General features: G+C 39.1%; 1 protein-coding gene across 1 annotated transcript; it reads left to right on the forward strand.

The window, feature by feature from the left end:
* Nucleotides 1-6,605: 6,605 nt before the first annotated feature.
* LOC311208032 (protein LEG1 homolog) lies at nucleotides 6,606-21,568 on the forward strand (the record flags this gene model as incomplete). Its single annotated transcript, XM_084284449.1, has 6 exons — nucleotides 6,606-6,933; nucleotides 11,225-11,308; nucleotides 15,918-16,102; nucleotides 17,220-17,353; nucleotides 17,859-18,097; nucleotides 21,381-21,568. The coding sequence occupies 6 exons, from the start codon at nucleotides 6,606-6,608 to the stop codon at nucleotides 21,566-21,568; spliced, it is 1,158 nt and encodes a 385-aa protein (XP_084140575.1).
* Between the last annotated feature and the right edge of the window lie 1,780 nt (nucleotides 21,569-23,348).

Below are 23,348 nucleotides of genomic sequence, written 5' to 3' on the forward strand. Positions count from 1 at the left end.
AGGAGCCCACGCAGGAGCAGGTGATCTGGCAGGAGCTGCTGCCCGTAGGGGAGCCAGGTTGGAGCAGTTTTCTCCTGAGGGATGGACCCCGTGGTACGGACCCATATCTGGAGCAGTTCTGGAAGAGCTGCTGCCTGTGGGAAGCCCACGCCGGATCAGTTCATCAAGGACTGCATCCCGTGGGTGGGACCCCACAGCACAGGGGACGAGAGTGACCGAGAAGGAGCGGCAGAGAAGAAGTGCTGTAGACTGACCATAACCCCCATTCCCCGTTCCCCTGCGCCGCTCGGGGGGAGGAGGTGGAAGAGGGTGGATGGGGGGGGAAGGTGCTTTTGGTTTTTTTTTCTTCGTTTTCTCACTTCTCTCGCTTGTTAGTTGTAGGCAATAAATCTTACTATCTCCTTATGCCGAGTGTGTTTTGCCCGTTACAATAATTATTGCGTGATTTTCTCGTCCTTATCTTAATCCTTGAGCCCTTTTCACATATTTTCTCCCCATTCCTCTTTGAGGAGGGGGAGTGAGAGAGCGGCTGTGGTGGAGCTCGGCTGCCCACTCGAGCGGAACCACGACACTGAACAAGTCTAAAATCTATTTTTCTTGAAAATCAGCCTTATTTCCTCTGTCATTGCAAATGAAACAGCAGAGCCAAATTACTGTGTTCTATACCAACACAGAATATCAATTAGAAACAACAAAAGCGTTATTCTTTCACATGAGACAAGTAGAATTAGGCAATAAAGTAAGGATGATTTATACATCATGTCTGTTATTTTACTGCATTTCTTTAGAATTGTCTTGTACCAAAATTTATTTTTCCTGCTTACACAGTAAAACCTAAATTATTTCTTTGAGAAATGTTTTTGCTAGCTCTACTTTCCTTTCTTGCAAGAAAGCTTCTCCCCTCCCCCTCCATTTTTTCTTTTCCTAAGGAAAATGGCTGCAGCTGGAAGAAGATGAATCACAGTCCTCTGTAAATTTTCTCTGCAGTCTCTGAGTTTCAAGAGGTGAAAATATCTCCTGATTTAAATTTCTGAATTAATTGTTTACTCCTTCCAACTGGCAAAAAGATAAAAACCGGCTTTGGTCCAAGTTTCTAATTGATTCTGTCATTTTGCATACTTCACATCAGATAGTCTGGGTGCTAACATTTAGCTAAAGATTTACTGCTTTGGATGTTTGTGCTTTTCTTTTAATGAATCTTTGCCATTATGCTGATTTTTTCTAATTAGTTATTCCCACTTATTCTCATTTTCATCTAATTAAAATGCCATACTAAAAATATAAGTGAGGATTCAGTTAATTTGTCTTATAAATGGATGCATAATTAATGAAAGATTGAAATAAAGCCAATTCAGAACGTAATTCTGATACTTTTTCTGCAGTTTGCTTTTTCCCTAGTGATATACAAGCAAACAGCCAAAAGATTTCCTTGAGTTTATAAGCAGATTTAGCTCTGCATTTGAGTAACTCTCTCTGGACAATGTAGATATATACTATATTGCCTTTAAACTCACCCTGAAGTTAGTAGGAAGCTTAATTCAAATTTTCCTCTTTTCCTGTTTGTTTGTTGTTATATGTGTATATATATATGTATGTATGTATGTATGTATATTAACATTGGTCCTGCAAGCAGGCCTTGCATGTAGGCTTGATCCCATATCATTATTTTTACTTTGCTGGAACTACACTTTCTTTTAAAATTAGCAATTAGAACTCTGGAAACATTTCATTTACACTATTTTTTGCAAACACTTACCCAGCCAGCTGTTTACCTAGCCAGCCTCATGGAAAAATGACAGTTTCATCAGGAAAAGACGAACTACGTATGGCATATATCCCACCATAGCTATGAATCTGGTATATATATTTTTTTTTAGAATTGAAGTGTTTGGCTTAGATTGGGAGCATTATTCATTATAAGTTTATTTTCACTTAATTTTAATTTGTGTATTTGTGTGTTACTGTGTGATCAATTCAGTAGATAGCTCCTTTAAAAAAAAAAAAAAAAAAAAGTGATTATTTTATTATGCCAATACTTCATCAGCAGAGATTATCAGAGCAACTTAAAGCCTGAATTGTCAGGATCTGCAGTACAGGTTAATTCTTCTGTTGAACTAGGATCAGCAGGTAAGATGAAAAGACTTTTGCAGATGGTAGAACAGGAGAAATAGATAACATAAGAATGATGTTTTCCAAAGGAGGATTTATGGAGGAGCCATGATATGAAGGCACAGCACCTACTGTTTGCTCCACCACACATACGATGCAACTTCCCCTGGGATTCCTGGTACTCTTAGCACAACTTGTATTGCTGCATTAGTGGTGGAGTCCACCCATGTGGCCATGGGCTTTGGCTGATAATCTTTCCTGGCAGCCACACCCAAGAGAAGTGAAGTAGCAATTTAAATATCCCCCCTTTTTTTTAGCCCTGTCATGGGGTTTTGCTGGAGGACACTGAAGCTAGAGAGATCCTCCTTGCCAAATATTAAAAGCGTGTGACAAAAGGAAATAGAATATCTGTTCAAAGCTGTAACTGCAGACTATAGCAACAGAGATTGGTGAGACTGGTAAACAGTCTAAATATATTCACTGCTACAGGTTTACCCAATAAAATATATGAAGAATAACTTCAACTAAAGTGTGGTCTTCTTTTCCTTGGAAGCACTCATAACCACTGGTGCTAGTGTAAGTGCCACGGCAAAGTGTGCCAGGTGACTGCAAGCCTTTTCCCTACCGATATTCCATTTAGAATAAAACTCATTCATCTTCCCCTTAGGATATTTGCCCTAAATGAGAGTGAGTTAATCCTACCTTTCAGTGCTGTCTTCTGTGACTAAAGAATGGTGACATCCCCAGCTCACCTAAAGATTTTCTCACCTGCAAAGCTCTGCATCAGTTCTGAGTTCATTTGAATGAAGGTAATGATGCCTCTTCTTTACTGGCTTGCAAGTTCCTTCCCCAGTGTCTCATCAGGAGTAAGGATTGGGACCAAACATGGGCCATTATTTCTTCTTATAGTCCACTTCATTGGAAGATACCCAGAAGAAAGACTGCTGGACAAAATCCTGCTGACTGCTCTACTTTGCACTCACTGAAGATATTTTGATATTTTACAGCCTTCATATACATGTTTTTTTTCTGTTTGACACACACACACAAACACACATACACACACCAAGTACTGTTATAGTCCAAATAGCATACTCTTTAAGAGTAAGAGACAATTTGCTTAACTTTAACTGTTTGTAAAAATAAAATAAAATAATTAAAAAAAAAAAAAAGACGTAACTGTTTAAACTTTATCTGCAATGAATGTAAAGAGGTTGACATATCCAGAAAGAGATTCTTGTTACATCTCAGGAACCTTTAACAAAATGGGATACATTACCTACTGGAAGTGTTTGTCTCTCTGCATTGACTATACAAGGAACGTATACAACTTAGACATGATGCTTAGCTGTTATGTGACTAAGATTAGGATAAGATAAATACCACCATAAATGATGGTATCTTGTTTTATAAGCTTCTTTTCAACAGCTTGGTTTTCTCCATTGACACAGAAATAGTGCAGTAAATACATCACCACAACTAATCTATTTTAGTATTGATGCTTATCAGCAGTTCTGCAGTTATCTTGAATAAAACTCTGCATCCCAGCTGAAAAGTATGTTGTTTTCTCTTGAAAACCTGCTAACAACTACACATCAGTTCAGCATACCACTATCCACAAGACTTTCCAGGTCTTTCTCCTATTGCAGTATCTGTAAGGGCACAGCCATACTGAGTAACTAGTGGAGTGGTTATTAAAACAATGGTGAATAAAACAGTGATGCTGACATTACCAATAGTCTTCCTTAACATTCCACTCATTTGAAATGCTGACATACCCAAAGTAATGGTTATGACTCAAGACCTGCCACTGGCACCACTCAGGTCCTGTTGACACCACGTGAATCCTCTCCTCTGCTCAAGGCAGTAAACAAACATGACTGGATTCCAAGCTTGAAATGCCAGTGTGGAGACTTCTCAAAGGCAAGCTGTTGCCCTTAAAGTATTACAAAAACTATTGCAACTTATTTGCCCATGATAATAAGTGGGAAAATAGTGCAAGATCTATAAAATTAATTGTAATATTTTGCAGGGTTTTTTTTCTTTAAATTGAACTCATTAAGGGTCAATTGGATTGTTGAAGTCCTGTTAGCAAAAGACAAAAGGTTCAGACTTTAAAAGATGAAGGAATTCAGCAGAAGTTACTAGACAAATTTGTATTTTACAACTTATATCATGTAGTCTATAACACAAATCTTTATACGTTAGCTCTAAAATTGGCATAAGGCAGTCATTTATGTCATTGATTTACCTTAATTATTTATTATTTATATAATTCTTCATTACTATATTAAATCTTTTGAGAACTTAAAGTCTGCATCCAGATTAATTCATATTTGCATTTCTGCCCTGAATACTGTTAACAGGGACTGCCTTTCTAGATAACAGAGTGGAGGACAGGCTTTGTGCCACAGTAAATGTTCATACAAATATGGAACAAGTCAATTTGCTACATGCAAATCTGCCATCGGGATATATATATATGGAATTTCTGTGAAAACTGAAGGCATTTTTTCACATCTCTTTACCGTAAGCAATGAAACTGAAATCACTTGTGTAGTTCTCACTAGGAGAACTCAAATTCTCTACTTTGATTGTATAAAGGCGTAGAGAATTTAGACTCCCAAATCAGGCACTTTTGTAGTGATGGTAAAAATAATCCCCACCATTAACCAGTCTTTCATATTCCCAATCAAAATTTCTATCCTAGCATGATTATAGCCTTTACCCCCTTTATTTCATAGAATCATAGGTTTCCTTTATATATCTTGCACTTCAGATAATGCCTTTCAGCATCCTTGCTTTTCAGGTGAGATTCACTGCTCATTACCTCAGTCAAAGCCATACATATATATAGAGAGAGAGAGAGATAGTGCAGTTCTTGGCATTTACCTTCAAGATTATTTTATAGACTGCCTTTTTTTAAGAAAAACAACTAAATTTGAAAACATTTCTGAAATTATTACAGAAAATTAAGTAACAACAATATTGATTTCATTTAATATATTTGTTTATGTGTGAAGCTAAGCCTAAATTTCAACTCCTTCTACAGTCAGCCAAGAATAATACATCTCTTGGTGATGTATTTTAAAAGAGTAATGTTCTGGAACATGCTTGATTCTCTGCTTTGGCCATCAAAGAAGTCTGCATAGTTAGATTAATCCTGAAATGTTCACAATTAGCTGAGAAAAATTCAATTCATTTGAATTTAATGAAAGGAAAAGTTGGTTATTTAAAATCTCTATAAGGGACCATGATTAGGCAAAGTGTTCTCAAGTTTATGCTGATCTCTGTTTGGTTGAACACGTCATTTTTCATTGTTTGTTGTTGTTGTTTTTTTCTCATTAGTAGAGCCACAAATAAAAATTGACCATTGAAAAAAATTACGCTGTTTTCTAGGAAGTCTCCATAATACATAGAAAAGATGGAAAATGTTTGAACTGAACTTATACATTTCTTTCAAGTCTACTGTTCAAATTTGCAGACAACTTCATCTTGCTCTCATCCATGTTGTATGTTTAGGGTACTTTAAGCACACAGTGACTGACCAAATCACAGAACTGCTTCAAAGAAAGTAAGCATTTGCGATTTTTCTCATGTGAAAGTATGGCTACAGAGATAAGAAATACATTTGTTTGCTGACTACTGTTTTGCAACAGTTCCTTATCTGAGAAAAAGCAGCTGAATATTATACAATCCTAGAAGTAGATGAGGTGAAGGTAGCTTGACAATTTCATTTATGTTGAAGTGTAACTAATTCAAATACCAATTTTATCAGTGGAGGGGTGGCCTTTGTATTGCGTTTGGAGTCTGCAAGACCATGGAGATTTAACAGGAGACTTCAGGTCTTTATGGTGATCATTTTCACACAAAACAAACTGACACTAAAATACAGGTAGCCAGTTGCTAGACATCAGCTAGGAACTTACAGCATTTCACATCGGCCATGGAAAGTTGTCCCAAGACCAAAATATAAAGATATCAAAGGCAGCACCTGGCTTATGCCACTGCTGCTCCTTGGTAGGCACCCAGACCCTCCTCAAAGCACCTCATTTGGAGTCACTCAACCCTATGTCTGATTTAGGGGTGAGCTCTTTGATACTGCTGCCTGAGCTTTACCTGGAGGAACTAGGCAGAGAAAGGGGAAGATGGCAATTAGCAAAAATAACAGGGACAGAAAGTTTCATAATACTACTGGGCAAAGCAGTACTGCAGCATGGCTGTCTTTCAGAAGGGTGGGTATAAACTGTGGGCATACATTTCTTGTCAGGCTGATCCCCCTTAAATGTCTGCTCTTGCACCCCACACCTCACCAAGAGGACAGAGGCAGAAGCATTACTCACAGCTTGCTCACCTGGAAATGCCAGGTCAGGGTCACAGGAAAGAAGGAAGGGAGACAGGAGACCTCTGCAGTCTGAGTCATCCTTTTTGCCCAGCCCTCACCTTTCATGATAAAAGCCCTGCAGCCACAAACACCTGGGTCACAAACCTCCACAATGCAGACCTATGGTGGCATATGTGCTCTTCTTCTCATAGCAACTGTTACCCTGAATCCAGCAACTGCTGCAGCAGCACAGAATGACAAAGATGCCACTGGAGAACAGGTCTATCCCCCGCTGTGGGACATTGTCCCTGAAAACCTGCTGAATTACCCAGTTAAGGGCAACAAAATTGTCATTGATCCTTGGAACTATCGGGAACGACTGGGAGTGTATAAGAGCTTGCTAAATTCTTCAGCCAAATATTTTACCAACTTTGGATCCCAAAATTTTGGCAATATTCTCTGGGGACTACCATTGCAGCATGGGTGGCAATTCCGTACAGGTATGAACTGTGTCCTTAAGTAGCTAGAACAGCTAACTGTTTACCAGACCCACTTTGGGGAGGGGGTCGTTTTTTCCCAAGGTTTCTACCTTGCAAGCCTCCTGTAGCATCATATTGTAATTTTTTACATACAGTGCTAAGCTGGTGGTTTGAAGGAGAAATTCTCAATGAAAGCAACCCTTAATATCTATTATTATAATATCTATTGGATTTTCTAATAAGAAAGGATATTATTAAACATAGAACTGATCAGAATCCAGAGGGACTGTGGTTTAGAAACACTAGCATCTCAAATGAAGAGGGCAGTACTTCAGGTATCCAAAAATCTTTGAAAACATATTCCCAGTCTTTCCAGCTTGTTGCAGGTAGATATTCGGGTCCGTGCTCTGCAGTACTCTTCATAAATTGTTAACTGATAGGCTTTCTTTGGCTGCTAATGTTATGATCTTTTGCTGGTGGTTTGAGTTTAATTTCTAATACATACTGTTGAAAGCCTGCCTCTCCCACCAAGATTTTTCTCCCTCTGTGCCTTATTTGATCAGATTAGAAGCAGCCTTGATACATTTTAAAATAAATATTTTTTTTATTATAATTTTTTTTTTCCAAAAAGTAATTTATTTATTTATTTATTTAAGCAGGTTGTTTTTTTGGGCAATCATACTTGTTCTCTAGTTGGCCATGCTGGGAAAGCAGAGACAGAAACATGTGTAAAAGGTCCTTTGAGGCTTAAGCTGCAATATCTTATCAAAGGCTTTGTTAGTGAACTTGTTCTTCCACGTTGCTTCACAGGCAAGCAGCATGCACTGAAACCTTCCACACAAAGCCGATGTTGCCTTGCTTTGTTCTAGCAACTAGGAAAGGTGGGAAGAAGGGAATAATAGGCAGTGTTGTTTGTAGAAACTGGTGCCTGGTGGTAAATTCTTTCTTGCCATGTGTAAGCAAATGCCTGATCTTTTTTTTTTGTTTTATGGGTTGTGCTCTATAGTTTCTTGAGGTCCTGGTTTTACTGAAGGTGTATGTTCACCTGAAAGAAAACAGAGGCATTGTAGCTGGTGGTGAAGAAAGGCTGCCAGCATTTAATTGCACTTAATGGAAAATTAACTACTAAGTCAAAATGAGGAAAAAGAGGTAGAGCAAACAAAATCTGAGCAGGAAACTAGCTGGAAAACAGAGAGCAGCAAGGAGAATTTGGTTGGATTTTAAGCAGGAAAAGAAAGAGAAGTTGAAGAGGATGGCTGATGCAGCAGGAGAGTTGATCCAATGAGTGGCAGAGACAAAGGTGCCTGGATGCAGAATCTACACTTGAGTGGGGAACTGCTGGAAACAATCTGGTTATGTAGTGTGGCCTCATCTGCAAAGTGAAGCTGTGCCTGGTTGCAGTGACAGTTCCCAAATAGAGATGAGGGACAGGGTGGGAGAGAGAAAGATTTGCACCTGGTTACACAGACAGGTAAAGACTTACTGTCATATAATTAGTCCATAGACAAGGAGATAAATTTTTGAAATTACATGAACAAATGGAGGGAAAAAATAGTAGGAGAAATATTACACAACTAGAAAGTGGTTTATGGAAAGAAATGTAAGAAGTATAGACAGATAAGGGGAAATTAAAGGTTTAAATTTTGGTGTGAATAGTAGTAAAGTTACCAAATATTTAAGCCTAATCCAGATAGGCAGCTGGGTGAGATTAGTGAAGAAAGACTGAAGGATTTGTATATCAACATAACAAGCTTGGGCAATTAAAAGGAGGAAATAAATTCATGGTGTGGGAGAACAGATTTCTGCAAGAGCCACTGAAATATGTTGCATTAACTATTCTGCCTGGTCATGAAGGTTATATGGCTGAGAAAATATTTTTTAATGGATATGGTTCTATATAATTCTTAAAGAACAAGTGAAGCTATTACTTTAGTAAGAGTGGTACTAATATTTGTAATGACCATACATGGGCATAAAATGAAATCGTTAATTTGCCCAAGTTTATGGGAGACAGTGTTTGCAAGGCAGGATGTCTTGATGGGCAAGCCAAAATAGCTGATAAGAATGAGACTATGGAGACAGAAATCATTACTTTGGAGATGGAGACAAACTGAAAGAGTCCTGCCTACACAAACTGAGGAAATTGGGTACTCCCACTTGAAGGAATTGTCATACTGAAGTACAAATCCAGGAGCAAGGATTTTAAGAAAGTTTCAGGTTCTAAAATGTCTGAAGAGCGAGAAAAGTACTACCTGTACTGAAGAAGAAGGAAAAACAGCACAAATATTCTTATTCTTACCTTAACAGTAGGTAAGACATTGGAAAGACATAATGAAAATAATTTTAAAAAGACATGGAGCTAAATATAAAAATGGATAGATTAGTTTATGCTAATCTAAAATGGATTCTTCTAGACTAACAGGGTATTTTCTTTTATGATATAATTGATGTTTCACCCAAGTCTAGAAATGCATTTCCTTCCTCTATAGAATCAAAACATTGAATGAAAGTTGTTAGTAACACTCTCCAAAATAAAACAGAAAAAGGAAATTGTAAATCTGACAATGGAACACCTAAAGGAGAGTTTAATGATAAGTGTTGCTAAGGGACGTTTACAGCAAAGTGAAGGATACGCTCAGAGTTCTTCAGTTATCGTTCTTGAGAACAACTTCTCCTTTATTTTTTTTCTGTTAACAATCTTGTTACAAAAAAATAGCAAGGAAATCCTGCTAATGAGAAATCATGCACAAACTTGCTAATGATGTACAGCTGGGAGGTACTGTCAATATACAAAGAAAGATTGGGATAGCTTGGATATACATGAAGACTGAAATAATCATGTTAAACACAAGAAATAAGGGGGAACGGAGAGGACAAACCTGGAGTGTAGACCTGGAAGTATAGTTAGTGCTTCAAGATGCAAGCAATTCAGACATATCCCATAATTATCACCAATACTTTCCAGGACTCTATTGTCCCAAAATGCCCAGGTTAATTAATGATCTTTGGTAAATTTCATGTATAATTCTTCTGAAACATTTTTTTCCTTTACCTTTGTCTTTCTCCATTCAACTTCTTTGCACACTAGTGAACTACTGATGCCTAGTGATTGCCTGTGTGGAAATATGGCCTCTCCCAAAAGAAATAAAGAAACAAAAGATCAAGTCTTTCTGTAACTCTTAAAAAAAAAAAAATAATTAAAAAAAATAATCACATTGAATTGTATTCTTCTCCATTGCAAGTTCCTGCTTGCTCTTGATGTTCTGCTACTGAAAGGCATGGGCTTCAGTTGCTAGTATGCCCCAACACACACCCTCTGTCCAGTCAGATGGAGAGGATAATTAGGATAATCTTAATACAGATGGTTCATGATTCCATTTTCTCTTTGAGCAAAACACATCAGGTACCTAAAAGAAAATTTGTTTTGTCTTTTAAAGAATACGATGAACTTCACTTCTGATCTGACAGAAGTGACAATGTCTGTATTCAGCTGACTTGTCAGAAAGTAAGTGCTTTGCAGGATAGGGGTTGAGAATTTCTGGAATTGCTCAAGTCATTGAGGCTGACCATGACAAGTTCACGTCATGTACTTAAAGCAATTTTCCTGACTCCCTACCTGACTACTCAGCACATGAAGGACATATCCAAGTGTTTTAAGGAATTCCTCTATGTCATGTGCTCAAAGTAAAATACACCTTACGTGCTGTCACAGAAAACTGTGAAATGTCTTGCATGTTTGTTATGGCACAGATGCTTGAAAACTCTGCTAATCAGATACAACAATGTTTGCATGCTTAGCTTAACAGGAAGGCAATGTTTGTATGCATCATTAAACTGGAAGGAATTCTGTACCACACAACCCAATTAGGTGACACAATTACTAGCACTTTTAATTTGTGCTATTCTCCTCATTAAACAGCTCTCCTGCACTAGCAGCCTTGCAGCTACTGAAAATGATGCATCAGCTATGCGTGTATTTATGTCTGTATGCACATTCATATTTATATCTCTATAAAAAATCATGTCCTAGTTTCAGACAGTTCCATAAACTCTCAGAATACATTTACAGGGAATTTTACAATGTGAAACGTAAAACATAGTCAAATTACTAGGCATTCTGTGAAATATTGACTGAGAAATTCAAATACTGTACCAACAGTATTTTATAAAGCAGAACAACAGTAATTGTTCTGCCTCTCTGAGCAAAATTTTGCACGCTTTACTGGTACAGGTTTTTTTTTTTCCCTCTCAGTGGGATTTCTCATGTAAAAAAGGATGAGAAATATTTGGTGCATTCTTTCATTTTATTCAGGCAGACTAGCAGATCCTTCCAGTGTGACTTCCTGTGGCTATGAAGATGGAGACCTGTGCATATCTGTAAGAAGCTGGTGGTCCTGTAAGTATACATGTATGCTATTACACTGTTACTCAAAATATGATTAGTGTCCTAGAAGGCAATTCAGAGTCTTTCTTCCTCTTGGACTTCTCTACTACAAAGTGATTGCAGTGCTACACAGTTCTTCAATGAAAACTTGCAGCAAAATATGAGTGAAAATGTGGGAAACACCATGATGGGTATCTGTATTTGTAGGCACTTGTAGAAATTACCTTTTTCAATCACTCCTGAGCAGATTTCTTCAGTTTAAATGCTAATTCTTCAAACTAAAACTTAGTGTGAGAATGCCAACCAGGAATCTTTGTGGTTTGGTAGGCTATAGAGAATAAAAGAAAGGGAGATGTTTTGTCCACAATGTCCAAATAACTTTGCTACCTTCATCACAGTGACAACATTTTTTCCAGTGGACCCTGAAATACCCAGCAAAACCAGTTATCACTTTGATTTGGCATACATAAGCTGCAGGATAATTTCTATTCACTTTAATATTGGCTTTGGACTTCTAGTAGGCTTAAATCGTATTATTATTATTATTATTTTGTTATTCCAGTAAGTAGAAACAAATTGAAGACAGAGAGAGAAAATGTAAAGATCTGACTTTCCAACATCAATGTCACTGACACTCTCAATGTTTTCCTCAACATGTCTGAAAATGTACATCTAGATTTAAAAAAAAAAAAAAAAAAAAAAACAAACATCCAAAATCCCAGGGTTGTTCTGATAATTCTGTTAATTCATAGGTTGCCCCTGTCAATTCATAGGTTGAACTGAGGAGATCAACTAATTGTTTTTGATAGTCTGTGGGTTTTTTCTTAGCATGAGACACACAAGAATTTGATTTGTAAAAATGTCTACCATAGGTGTAACTAAAAATGGGTCTTTCCATTGCACATAAGAAAATATTAGAAATAGTAGGAAGCAGTGATAGTGAGATCAAATTATATTTGGAAACACCTTTGTGTAAGGCAATGCCAATAAAAAACAAAGCAACAAATGTTACTGAAGGAATAGCTGTGAGCTAACTCAGCCAAAGTGCTCACTAAATCAGTGGTATTGGCACCTCTATTGGTAGATGTGGCAGAGCACCTTACTCTTATGTGGGATGTAAAGGTAGGTATACTGCATCCTCTGAAAGTATCATGGGAGAAATTATGGTGTGTGGCACAGCGAACTGTAACCAGTTATTTAAACAGAAATGAAAGAATAGTTGTATTCATGTCTAGCTAAGAACTTTGCAGAACAGAAAAGGATGTGATCTGGAATGTGTCATGTAAGTCAAAGGTAACCATTTATTGTTCTGTAGGACAGCCCAATGAGTAACACTTTAAGCATCAATAGAAAAGACTCTAATACTACAATGTTCTTTGTCTCAAGTGCAAGTATTGAGAGCAGCCCTGAGGAAAAGGATCTGGGTGTGTTGGTGGATGAGAAGCTCAATATGAGCCAGTAATGTGTGCTTACAGCCCAGAAAGCCAACCATACCCTGGGCTGCGTCAACTGAAGCATGGCCAGCAGGCCAAGGGAGGTGATTCTCCCCCTCTACTCTGCTCTCGTGAGACCCTGCCTGGAGCACTGCATTCAGCCCTGGGGCCCCCAGCACAAGAAGGACATGGACTTATTAGGGCAAGTTCAGAGGAGGGCCGTGAAGATGATCAAGGGGCTGGAGCACCTCTTCGATGAAAACAGGCTGAGGGAGTTGGGGTTGTTTGTCTTGGAGAAGAAAAGGTTCCAGGAAGACCTTATGGTGGCCTTCCTGTGCCTAAATGGGGCCTACAGGAAAGCTGGGGAGGGATTCTTTGTCACTGAGCATGGTGATAGGACAAGGAGTAAAGGTTTTAAAGTAAAAGAGGGAAGATTTAGCTTAGATATTAGGTAGATATTCTTTACTCAGAGGCTGGTGAGGCACTGGAACAGGTTGCCCAGAGAAGCTGTGAATGTCCCATCCCTGGAAACGTTCAAGGCCAGATTGGATGAGACTCTGAGCAACCTGGTCTGGTGGGAATTGTTCCTGCCCCCTGCCAGTGGGGTTGGAGCTAGATCATGTTTAAGGTCTTTTCCAATGCAAAACATTCTATGATTGTAAGTACACATAGAATCATTAATGTTGGAAAAGACCTTCGAGATCATGTGGTCAAACCATCCTCCTATTACCAATGTCACCCACTAAACCATGTCCCTAAGTATCACATTCAACCTTTCCTTAAAACACCCTCAGGGACGGTGACTCCACCACCTCCCTGGGCAACCCATTTTAATGCCTGACTACTCTTTCTGAGAAAAAAATTCTCCTAATTTCCAACCTAAATCTCCCCTGGTACAACTTGAGTCCATTCTCTCTTGTTCTATCACTGATTATCTGCAAGAAGGGGCCACATGTGTAGTTTATTCCCCTCTGCTCTATTTACAGCCAGTGTGCTATGTGGAAATAGAGTTCTCAAAAAATGCATACACAGATTTTCACAGAGTATGGACTTTTATGAGCCCATAAAAAAAACAAAAAAACAACATAAATAACAATTACATTTTCTCATTTGATAAAACAGAAATATTTAAATAACTTGCCTGCACCCAATCTAATATATTCCAAATGGTCTAAATAGAATGATGGTTTTATTTCCATTATGGAAAAGCTGAATTAACACATTCTTTAATAATTTTAAATAATAAAATTTCCTTTTTATCTGATCTGAGTCAAAGACAATAATTTTAAGATCTGTTTTTTTTTTTTTTTTTTTTTTTTTGTTGTTGTTGTTGTTCGTTTGTTGATTTTTGCTGTTGTTTTTGTTTTTCTGAGACTGGAACTCTGACTTTTGGAAAGACTACCTACTTTTTTTTTTTTTTTTTTTTTTTTTTTCCAGAAATTGAACTGGCAGGTAGGACAGAAGGAAAAAAAGAAAAAGCCTGACCTATAGCTTATAATCAGTAATTATAAATAAATGTAATAAAATTATGTAAAACTTTTTTTTTTTTTTTTAAATAAAAGGCTTCTAGTTTGAATATTCTTTCCCTTCATTAGAAAGGGAAGGCTGTCCCCTCCTTTTCATCTCACACATTTTCTCTCCATCACTTCTGTCCATTGCTCCCTCTGCTTTCCTGCTGTCCTGCCACAAGTCCCCCTTTCCACAAGACCTGCAGGCAAGCTCTGCCCCTTCCCTCCATGCCAGTGCTTTATTGTAGAGGCTCTTTGAATGAAGCTTCTGTTCGTGAACCAGCAATTAAATGTACGTATCTTCATGTGATCAAAAGTATGAGCACAGAGTAAATGTAAAACATAAATTTAGAGTAAAATCAAAGCTCACTGTGATACTCAATCCAACTGCTAAATTCAATTTCTCATCTCTGAGGCAGACTAGGTACTCTGGTGGAAGGTGTCCCACACAGTGACAAGTATGAAGGGTCATGGCATAGCCCTGTACAAGTGGAGGACCTTCCTGGAACAAAAATCGCATTCCTGCTCTTAACTTACTTCTAAACACTGCAATTCTGCATGATACCACTTTTGTTGCCTCCAGAAAATGTATAAACTCAGTCTTGATTTACCATATTGCAGCAGCAACACACAAAAAGTGTTTTAGACTGCACAGAAATGCCTCTTATTGCTCTGAGGATGTACGTGTTTTTGGTTGGCCTTCAGGGTGACCCTGTCTGGCATGCATAGTCATACCAAGCCAGGAATGAGCTTAAACCAGAAATCTGTATTTAATATGCCCCAAGGTGTGTGAGACCGTCCTTGTCACACTGCTACTTAAGCATGAGCAAATGACTTCTCAGCTCAATGGCTCAGAGCTACCCACCCAGGAGGGAAGATATCCAGGCTTTAGCCTGTTCTTCACTGAAAGTCATTAAAATTTATTTCTACAGAGAAGGATGCAATTAAGGCAAGAATTTAAAAATTTCTTCCTAAATGAAGATCATCAAATATCCGTATGGGCACTCTCGCAGGAGATGTGGTCCAGCACAGGCAGGAACTGAATCTGGGTTTTCTACATACTGGAACTGACTGCTCTAACTTATAGATCAGACCACAGGAAGCCATCATCCTAAAATAAATCATACCAAATCAACTGAGGTCATTTCCAATAAGTTTTCAATGAATGAAATGTCTCTTTTAAAAATAAAATCAGTTTCCAGGAAAATTTTGCTAGGACTTGCCTTTTCCTTTCTTATATTCTTAGGATGTATACAGAGTTTTTTTTATGAAAGCAATACTTGTGATGCCATGTTGGAGGATCTCTTCATCTTTCACCCTGATCATCATTTTCTCTGCTCAGTTTGCAACTAGCATTTCAAAGGCTTTTAATGTTCTATCCATGGTAACCTATAAAGATCTAATTTTACCTTTAGTTTTTCAATTTCTGCAAAGTATAGCACACTGTCAGCTCATGCAAGACTATAAATGGGCAATATATAAATCAATATTGCAAATCATATCAGAATCAATACAGATATTATCACTAGTGCATTTCAGCACAAACTTCTATCTCACTGCTGAACATAGCAATGGCAATTTGAAATGACCACATTTGGTGCTGGAGAGATTCCATTTCTCTGTGTGGGAACTTTTCATTGCTAGTGGGTAGTGCCTCTGCATTTTTAATTATCATTACAGGTATGAATTACTACTTGGCCGTCATACCCTTTCTGGGGGCAGTGGAAGCTGGCCTCTTTCGAGAGGTACCATATGAGATAGAATTACTGCCACCAGAGGAACGAAGAGGTGATTTCTGCTATAGTGTTGCTGACTGCCGTTCTCGCATTCCTGAACTCATGGATAAGTGGAAGGCCTATTTTGAAGTAAACAATTTTACTTTTTTACTTTTCATGTTTTGTAAGAGATGATATCAGAATATTACTTTAGAAGTATTATTATTAAGATTTAGGGAGCTTGATTTGCTTTCAATAACAGCTTGATAAAAAAGTAAGAAGTGGAAAAGCATGACATAGAGTGACACAATTATTTTGGTGTCTGTCCTCAGAGACTGTTTCATTAACAGTTATACTTGTAGTCTTAATATTAGCATGTTAAATTGCTAACATTAGCATTCAAGATAGAACATTACCCTTGAGAAATGGCCTCGTGTTGGTTTTGTAAGGCTCATTTATTCTTCTGAACAACTAAACCTGAAGTTCTGAAACTTCACTGAGTAGTGTATTTATTTATGCAAGTACGTACTCTTTTTCCTCCTTATTCAGTTGCTCTCTAATCCCAAAGATATCAGTATTTCTTATTTCATAGATTTAATAACTACTTTTAAAGATAGACTTCTTTATTCAATGTCTTTGTTAGTAGTCAAGTAGTAGATAACAATCAGAAACTTAGAACTGTAAGTTCCTCTTGACAGCTGTGAGCAGAGGGAGAGGTTTTCAGAGCAAGACTGGATTTGTTTTCTTCAGATTCTTTATTGTAAACAGTATGTTTATGAGGTCATTATAAACAATCTACTTCTCAAATAGCCATAATGATAACCATTAATACTCATATTCTTATTTTTTTGAAAACCTGCAGCAGTTGCAGCTGAAAGAGTACAAACAGTTTTTAAAGGAATCCAATAGCATGGAAGCTTCAGATACACAAGTCAGATAGACTCAGATACACAAGTCCACTGAATTCTGACAGAATGCCTATATTATGTGGGAAAAACACTCTATTGAAGTTGAAGAACAGCAAATCCCTTTAACTTCAGTGGGAACATTAATTCACTTTATAAATCTATATTAATCATCCTTTTCTTCCTAGGTCAGATATTACAATTACTTACAAAGTAAAAGCAACACATGCTAACTACTCAAAAACAGTTTTCCTTATGTTGTGAACTTACTCTTTTGTGTGATCTGTACATAAATCTGAAAAATTTATTGGGTTTGAATCACCTTCTCATTTCTCTGCCTTTTCCCCTCCCTGCTGTTGTAGTATCTGCGGTTTACAGAGCAAAAAGCTGTGGGCCCTGAAACGTTCTCCTCTTTCATACTGGATGACGCTCTCCATTACATGTGGAAGGCACACGTTGCCTCCATTGCCTACGCACTGCCCAAGTTCCAGGACAGGTATGGGAATCAGAGAGCTGGCCAGGGGACCTTCCCACCCCCATGACTGTTTGTAAGGATAATGTCTGAACAAAGACTGTATGAGGTTTTGGGCTTCCACTCTTTAGGCTCTACCCTTCCATGCCCTTGGTGCGCAAGATAATGGGTGAGAGATGATGCCCTTTAGGCTCTGCTCATCCACTCTGTAGGAGTGTGGGATATCCACTGAGACATGAAGCCCCTGTGCCTCAAGCTGCAAAGGGCAGGCAGGCTATGGGCTAACAAAAAGATGGTGATTCCTCTCTGGGAGCCAGGACCTGAGCCAGAAGCAGTGTCTAACCTGGCCAGAGGCAATGATGCCAAGAGAAATTAGGTGTAAAGTTCTGAAAGAGACTTTAAGTCACTGTGACACCAAGACCACTCAGGATTTTATAATGAACAAAACACGTTTGGGATAAATGATAAACTACTGTGTTCTATGGTGGATTTCAATTATCTGTTACATTTTTATTTTGATTTATTTCAGCTTAAGATATCTCCCTGATCCAGAAGCAAATTTTGGTGAAGACTGGGCTAATGCTGTAGATTTCATTGCAGCCACACATTTCTGTACAGATTTACAAACCACAAACAACTTCCAGCTTTTCTTGCCTCAGAGGATGCTTGTTGAAGGGGATGTCTTGCCATCCATCAGTGGCTTCAGTCCACAGCAAAACAGAGTCCTGCTCTCAATGAGAGCACTCCACAAAGCAAATAAATTAACAGGTAAGAGCCCCACCTCTCACATGGTGTCTGTAGTCCATATGCACTTTGTCTTGTTCTTTGTTTCAATAGCTTCCTCCACATGAATGCAGTGATTTTCTATATAATATAATCACTTCCTGGAGATAAAACAGTACAGCTAAAAATACAGCCACAAGTAAACAATGCACCAGAGAATAAATGCATCAATGGAATAGCACTGATGGTATGTGGTAAGGATTTCACATGAGACAAAGGCATCATATATTGGAGCAAATGACCTTACTTTTTTTTCTCTCTAATTTGCACATAAAGTTTACAAACAAACACTAGCTTGCATTTCATCATTTAAATTTGGAATCGTTAAAAATGTAAATGAACTTACTAGATCAGTTGAAGTCATTACAAAAAATGGAGAAAATATCACAAACAACGTTTTGTGTCAGCAAGTGTTCTGTTGTTTTGTTGTTGTTGTTTGTTTTATTTTGCTTTCCTTCTCAATCTTTTGTCTAACAGAAGATACCTCCCCCAGTGAAACAGTTATTCTTAGACAATCGCTTCATCTAAAATAAATTCTGCATCACCATCCAGCGGTGAGACATAGAATTACACTCTTCCGAGGTTTCAATTCATTCGTAGAGACGGCTGGGCTGGATGGTTTCGTTTTGTTTTGTTGTTTGGTTGGTTGGTTTTGGTTTTTGGCCTTTATGAAGGAAAGCTATTTTGAATCTTTAAAGGAAAACAGCATATAAAAATACAATGTAAAGCTAGTATCCAGAGCCATAGCACTTTTTTGAGATCTTTTGTCTATACACTTCAGTGAAAATTTTCTCTCTCTCTGTATTTTCAGCTGGGAAAGGCTGTTTGATGAAGCTATTCAGTCTTACAAAAGAGCATCCCAGAGTTTTGCCTTGCATTTAATGTGAGGGTTGCCTCGTAGTTTGAATAAGGAACTTTACAGCTCTGTCCTGTGCCTCGTATCTTATGTTATAGTTCAGGGTTTCTTTACCTACCTCTAGGTCGTGTCCCCACAGTGGGAGGGGAGGAAAGCACAGAAAGCAAAAGCAGGACCAACAGGGCAGGAAGCAGGGAGCAGAGAACCAGGGCAGTGGAGCAGATGAGGGCAGCACTGGAGGGAGAGAGGATAAAAAGCATGGATGCTGAAGGCAGTAGGGAGAAGGAAAGAGAGGGATTAAGATATTTCATGTGGGTGCAGCTATAAACTGGAAAGTATCTGGAGTTACTGGCTTTGCAGGCTGGAGATTTCCCTGACTGTCTTGAAGGAATGGGCTTTGGATTCATCTGAGAGTTAAATGCAAGCTATCTCAACCTGGTGATAGCTTTGCAGCTCAGAAGTGGAGCTCTAAACTATATTTAACTATACGTGGGTCTGGATCCACAGTCTCAGAGGGGATCTGAAAAGCTAGACCTTGTTGCTACAGCACCCAGATGACAAAAAGTGACATACTGTTGTTTTCGTAGAGACAGATTCTTCAAACTTTTAAATATGTTCTGTGAGAAGTGGAGTACTCTTGTGGTGCTGCAAACTTCAGCACAAGAGAGAAGGTTTCTGTAATTCATAGGATAGGACCCTGTCCAGCACACAGTGAGTTTTGATTTCTTGATTCAGTCTGGTTACCCTTTATTTCCCTTTAGCTGCCTCTCCCAGTTTAGCAGGGAGCCATATGGAAACAGTGCGATGCTGCTATGGTGATTTCATATGAATTGGCAGCTCAGCACCACCATGCTGCTCTCTCATTCCACCTCCTCAAAAGGATAGGAGGAGAAAATATGATGAAAAAAAGCTCATAGGTTGAGATAAGAACAAGCAGATCACTCAGCAATTATTGTCACAGGTAAAACAGACTCAGAGTAGGAAGATTAATGGAATTTATTGACTACTGATAACAGACTAGAGCAGTGAGAAACCAAAAGCAAACTAAAAATACTTCCCCCTCCATCCACCTCCCTCTTCTGTTACTTCCTCCCAAACAGCACAAGGTAATGGGGGCTGCGGTCAGTCCCTGACACTTCGTCTCCTCTGCTCCTTCACAGTCACTCTCTGCTGGAGCAAACTGCTCTAGCACGGGTCCCCCACGGGCAGCAGGGGAACTGCTGATGTGGTGCCTGGAGCTCCTCCTGCCCTCCTTCCTCATTTGGTGTCTGCAGGGCTGACTCTCTCACATTTTCCAACTTCTCTCTCCCAGCTGCTGTTACACAGCAGGTTTCCACTTTCTGCTCTACTTGACATGCAACAAGTGTCACTGCCTGGCCAGCAGCAGGTCCCTTTTCAAACTGTCTGGAGCTGGCTCTGAGCTAACATGGGGTAGCTGCTGGGCTCTGCTCTCAGAGGACAACCCTTCTGCTCCACCCCCCCCCCCCCCCACCCCACCCAACCCCACCCCTGACCTTGCCATGTAAACCCAGAACAGCTGCCTGTTAAGTTTATCCGCTAACAGTCAGAAGAAGCTTTACTGTTCGTGCTCTGCCCCTCACGGATATCTGAAGGCATGGTCAGCAGCCATGTTAGCTGAGACCTCTCCTGCTCTCCTCACAAGACTACCTGGAGTATGGCAGGATCTCCATGGCTGCCAGGACAGTCAGGAGGACAGACAGGTTGTTTCCTTCTCTTCTTACCTCACCACTTCCCTGATAAAATATGGTGGGAATCCAATTCTTCATGTTTTGCAGGTGAATAAGGAGAATAATTAAACTCCTCATGGTTTTCTTGTAGACTTTTTTTTTTTTTTTTTTCCCCTTCTCTTAGATTTCCCCTCTGGCCCGTTTCCATCGTAAAGATACTGGTGCTAATGCTGGATGGGTCAGGCACACTTCATGGAGAACAACTAGTTGTTGCCTGAATGAAAATGTTGGGGTCATTTGCTTCTTTAGCTTGAGGCTTGGCTGGGCAGAAGGGCAAAATCTTGGTAGATTTAGAGTGAAAACAGTGATGAGCATGGTTGTAACCACCAGGCCATTGTTTCATAAGCTATGAAGCTATGTGCAATTGCAGAACAAGACCCTAACATGCATCTTCAATCATTTTGACTTGCAACACTGGTGACAAGGGAACAAGCCAAGTTGTCTATCAATACAAAGGAACCTGAGCTGAATGAATGGCCTGTGTCTCCCTACATAGCTGTAGGCAATTATTACCCCATTGGCATGTTCCAGCTTTGTCTACATTTCACTATCCACAGGAGAGTGGTAGGTGTTTGTTGCCAGACAGGCACTTTATCCCTTGTGTGCCGTGAGCTGCGTGTGCTCCATGTTAATTTGACAATGTCATGTTGTGTTTCTTTCCAAGGAGGACTGCTGTTGAAGCTCTGGAAAAAGGCTATGTCTACTGAAGCAGGAAGACAAATAGGCCGAAAACTGATTGAAGACTTGGCTTCTGGCCAGAATTATGACGCAGTGGGAATATATAATGATTTGAAAAGAGTTGATTTGACAACACACAGTTTCCTGAGAAAAAGCAGTTCCAACATTGATTGATTTAATCTTTTAGCAGCTATGTGTCTGGTAAACTGGTCTTGGTATTCTTAAAGCAGGATTTCCTGAGTAGCCATGTGCAGATCTCTCTCATATTGAATCAATATTTTTATCCTTAATTTTCCTAATTAGCTCATTTGCTTAACTTGTTTCCTTATAAATAAAATGCCTCACAGAATATCTGACTTTATTACTTTTTTGACTTCGTAAATAATGTATCATTATTGGAGAAAAAATAAATAAAGGCAAATTATATTCTGTTTGACTGTTGTTTTTTTTTATTATTATTTTTATTTTTTATTATTATTAGCAGTATTATTTTTCCCTATATACAGGGATCTCACCAGATATGTAATTACTCAGGCCCTTTGTGGTCTAACAGATGATCACCCAAAACTTTTCTTCGAAGTTATGATCAATGCCTTGACAGTTTCTCACCAAAGTTATTTTACAGACCAGCTGCAAATAACTTTGAACCTATCAGGCTTTTCAGATTAAACACTTGAAACACATGCAAGTGGATTTCCTTGCTATGATGTTATGTAACAAATAAGTGCCTTACCTGGTACTCAGGAGCCAGTCCTGAGAAGTCCTGAATTCAATAGCTTATTCTGCAGAAGTTCTTACATGACTAATAAAGATTTCTGTTATTAGATTTGTTACACTTACCACGAGAAAACATTGATCTATCTACCAATTTATGTAATTATGTAGTCTTTCTGTAGCCACAGGTTGCTTTTCCTGCATTAGATGTGATTATTGAGAAAAAAGGACTGAGTTTGCAGTATGCATTGTCCTGATGTCTAGCACACTCAGACCCAGATGCTTTCCCAGTCTTCTGGGTGATAACAGAATATGAAAAATTAATTATAAAAACTTAGTATGAGAGGTTGAGGAAACTTCATCAGAAGAACAGGCATAGTTGGAGATCCCTTTCAATGACGGAGGGCACAGGATGGTGGCACAGCCACTGCCAGCTGCATCCTTTCAGGTTACAGCTTGAACTACATTATAGTTCAAAATAACACAAGCCTTAGAATCATGTCAAAATAACGGAAAGCAGCTTTGCTTTGCCACCATTTAGGTCTGCCCTTACTCTTTTGGTAGTACCTAGCATCTTGGTTAGTAACATTGGCCTCTCAATACACCCTGACTTGGGGTGAGAAATGCACGTAGCACCCTCTCTTTAGCTTCCTGACACAGGCACAGCAATCAGAAGTTTTCCACGGATCTCAGGAAAGAGAAAAGCTCATCCTTTACCTGAGACGCAAGCTGTACGCTGGGGAGAGAGGAGGATGCTGCAGGTGGAGCCACAGCACACGACATCTCAGAGCTTGCAAGCATCTCTGGGATGAGGAAGCAGCCCCCAGGGCTCCTGCTGCAGCGTGTCCCCATGCTGCAGGAGCTGTGCCAGGCGGCCTGGAAGCAACACTAAAACCGCAGCATTTCCATATCAAATGGGCACCCGCCCTGCTCCCTCCAGGCGCAAGCCCGAGTGTCTCTTTGCACCTGCGCTGCAGCTCCAGAACACCTGAGAAACAGCAGGTTGTGGTATTTCCTGGGAGTCTCTGCACCACAGTGGCAGTCCTGGATTATTTGCTGGATACTGGGTCAATGAGAAAGAAAATATTTGTGTCTTTCTAGGCCACTTTCCCAGTTTGATCAGTTCTTTCTCCCCAAACTTGCATGATATTTGCACTGTAAATTAAGAAATAATCATCAAGACATTGAGTGGTTAAACACTGTTCTGTCCTTTAATGTCCCAGGATAAAGGTTTCAATTA

Source organism: Netta rufina (genome assembly GCF_964035555.1).
Source record: "Netta rufina genome assembly, chromosome: 3".
NCBI lineage: Eukaryota > Metazoa > Chordata > Aves > Anseriformes > Anatidae > Netta > Netta rufina.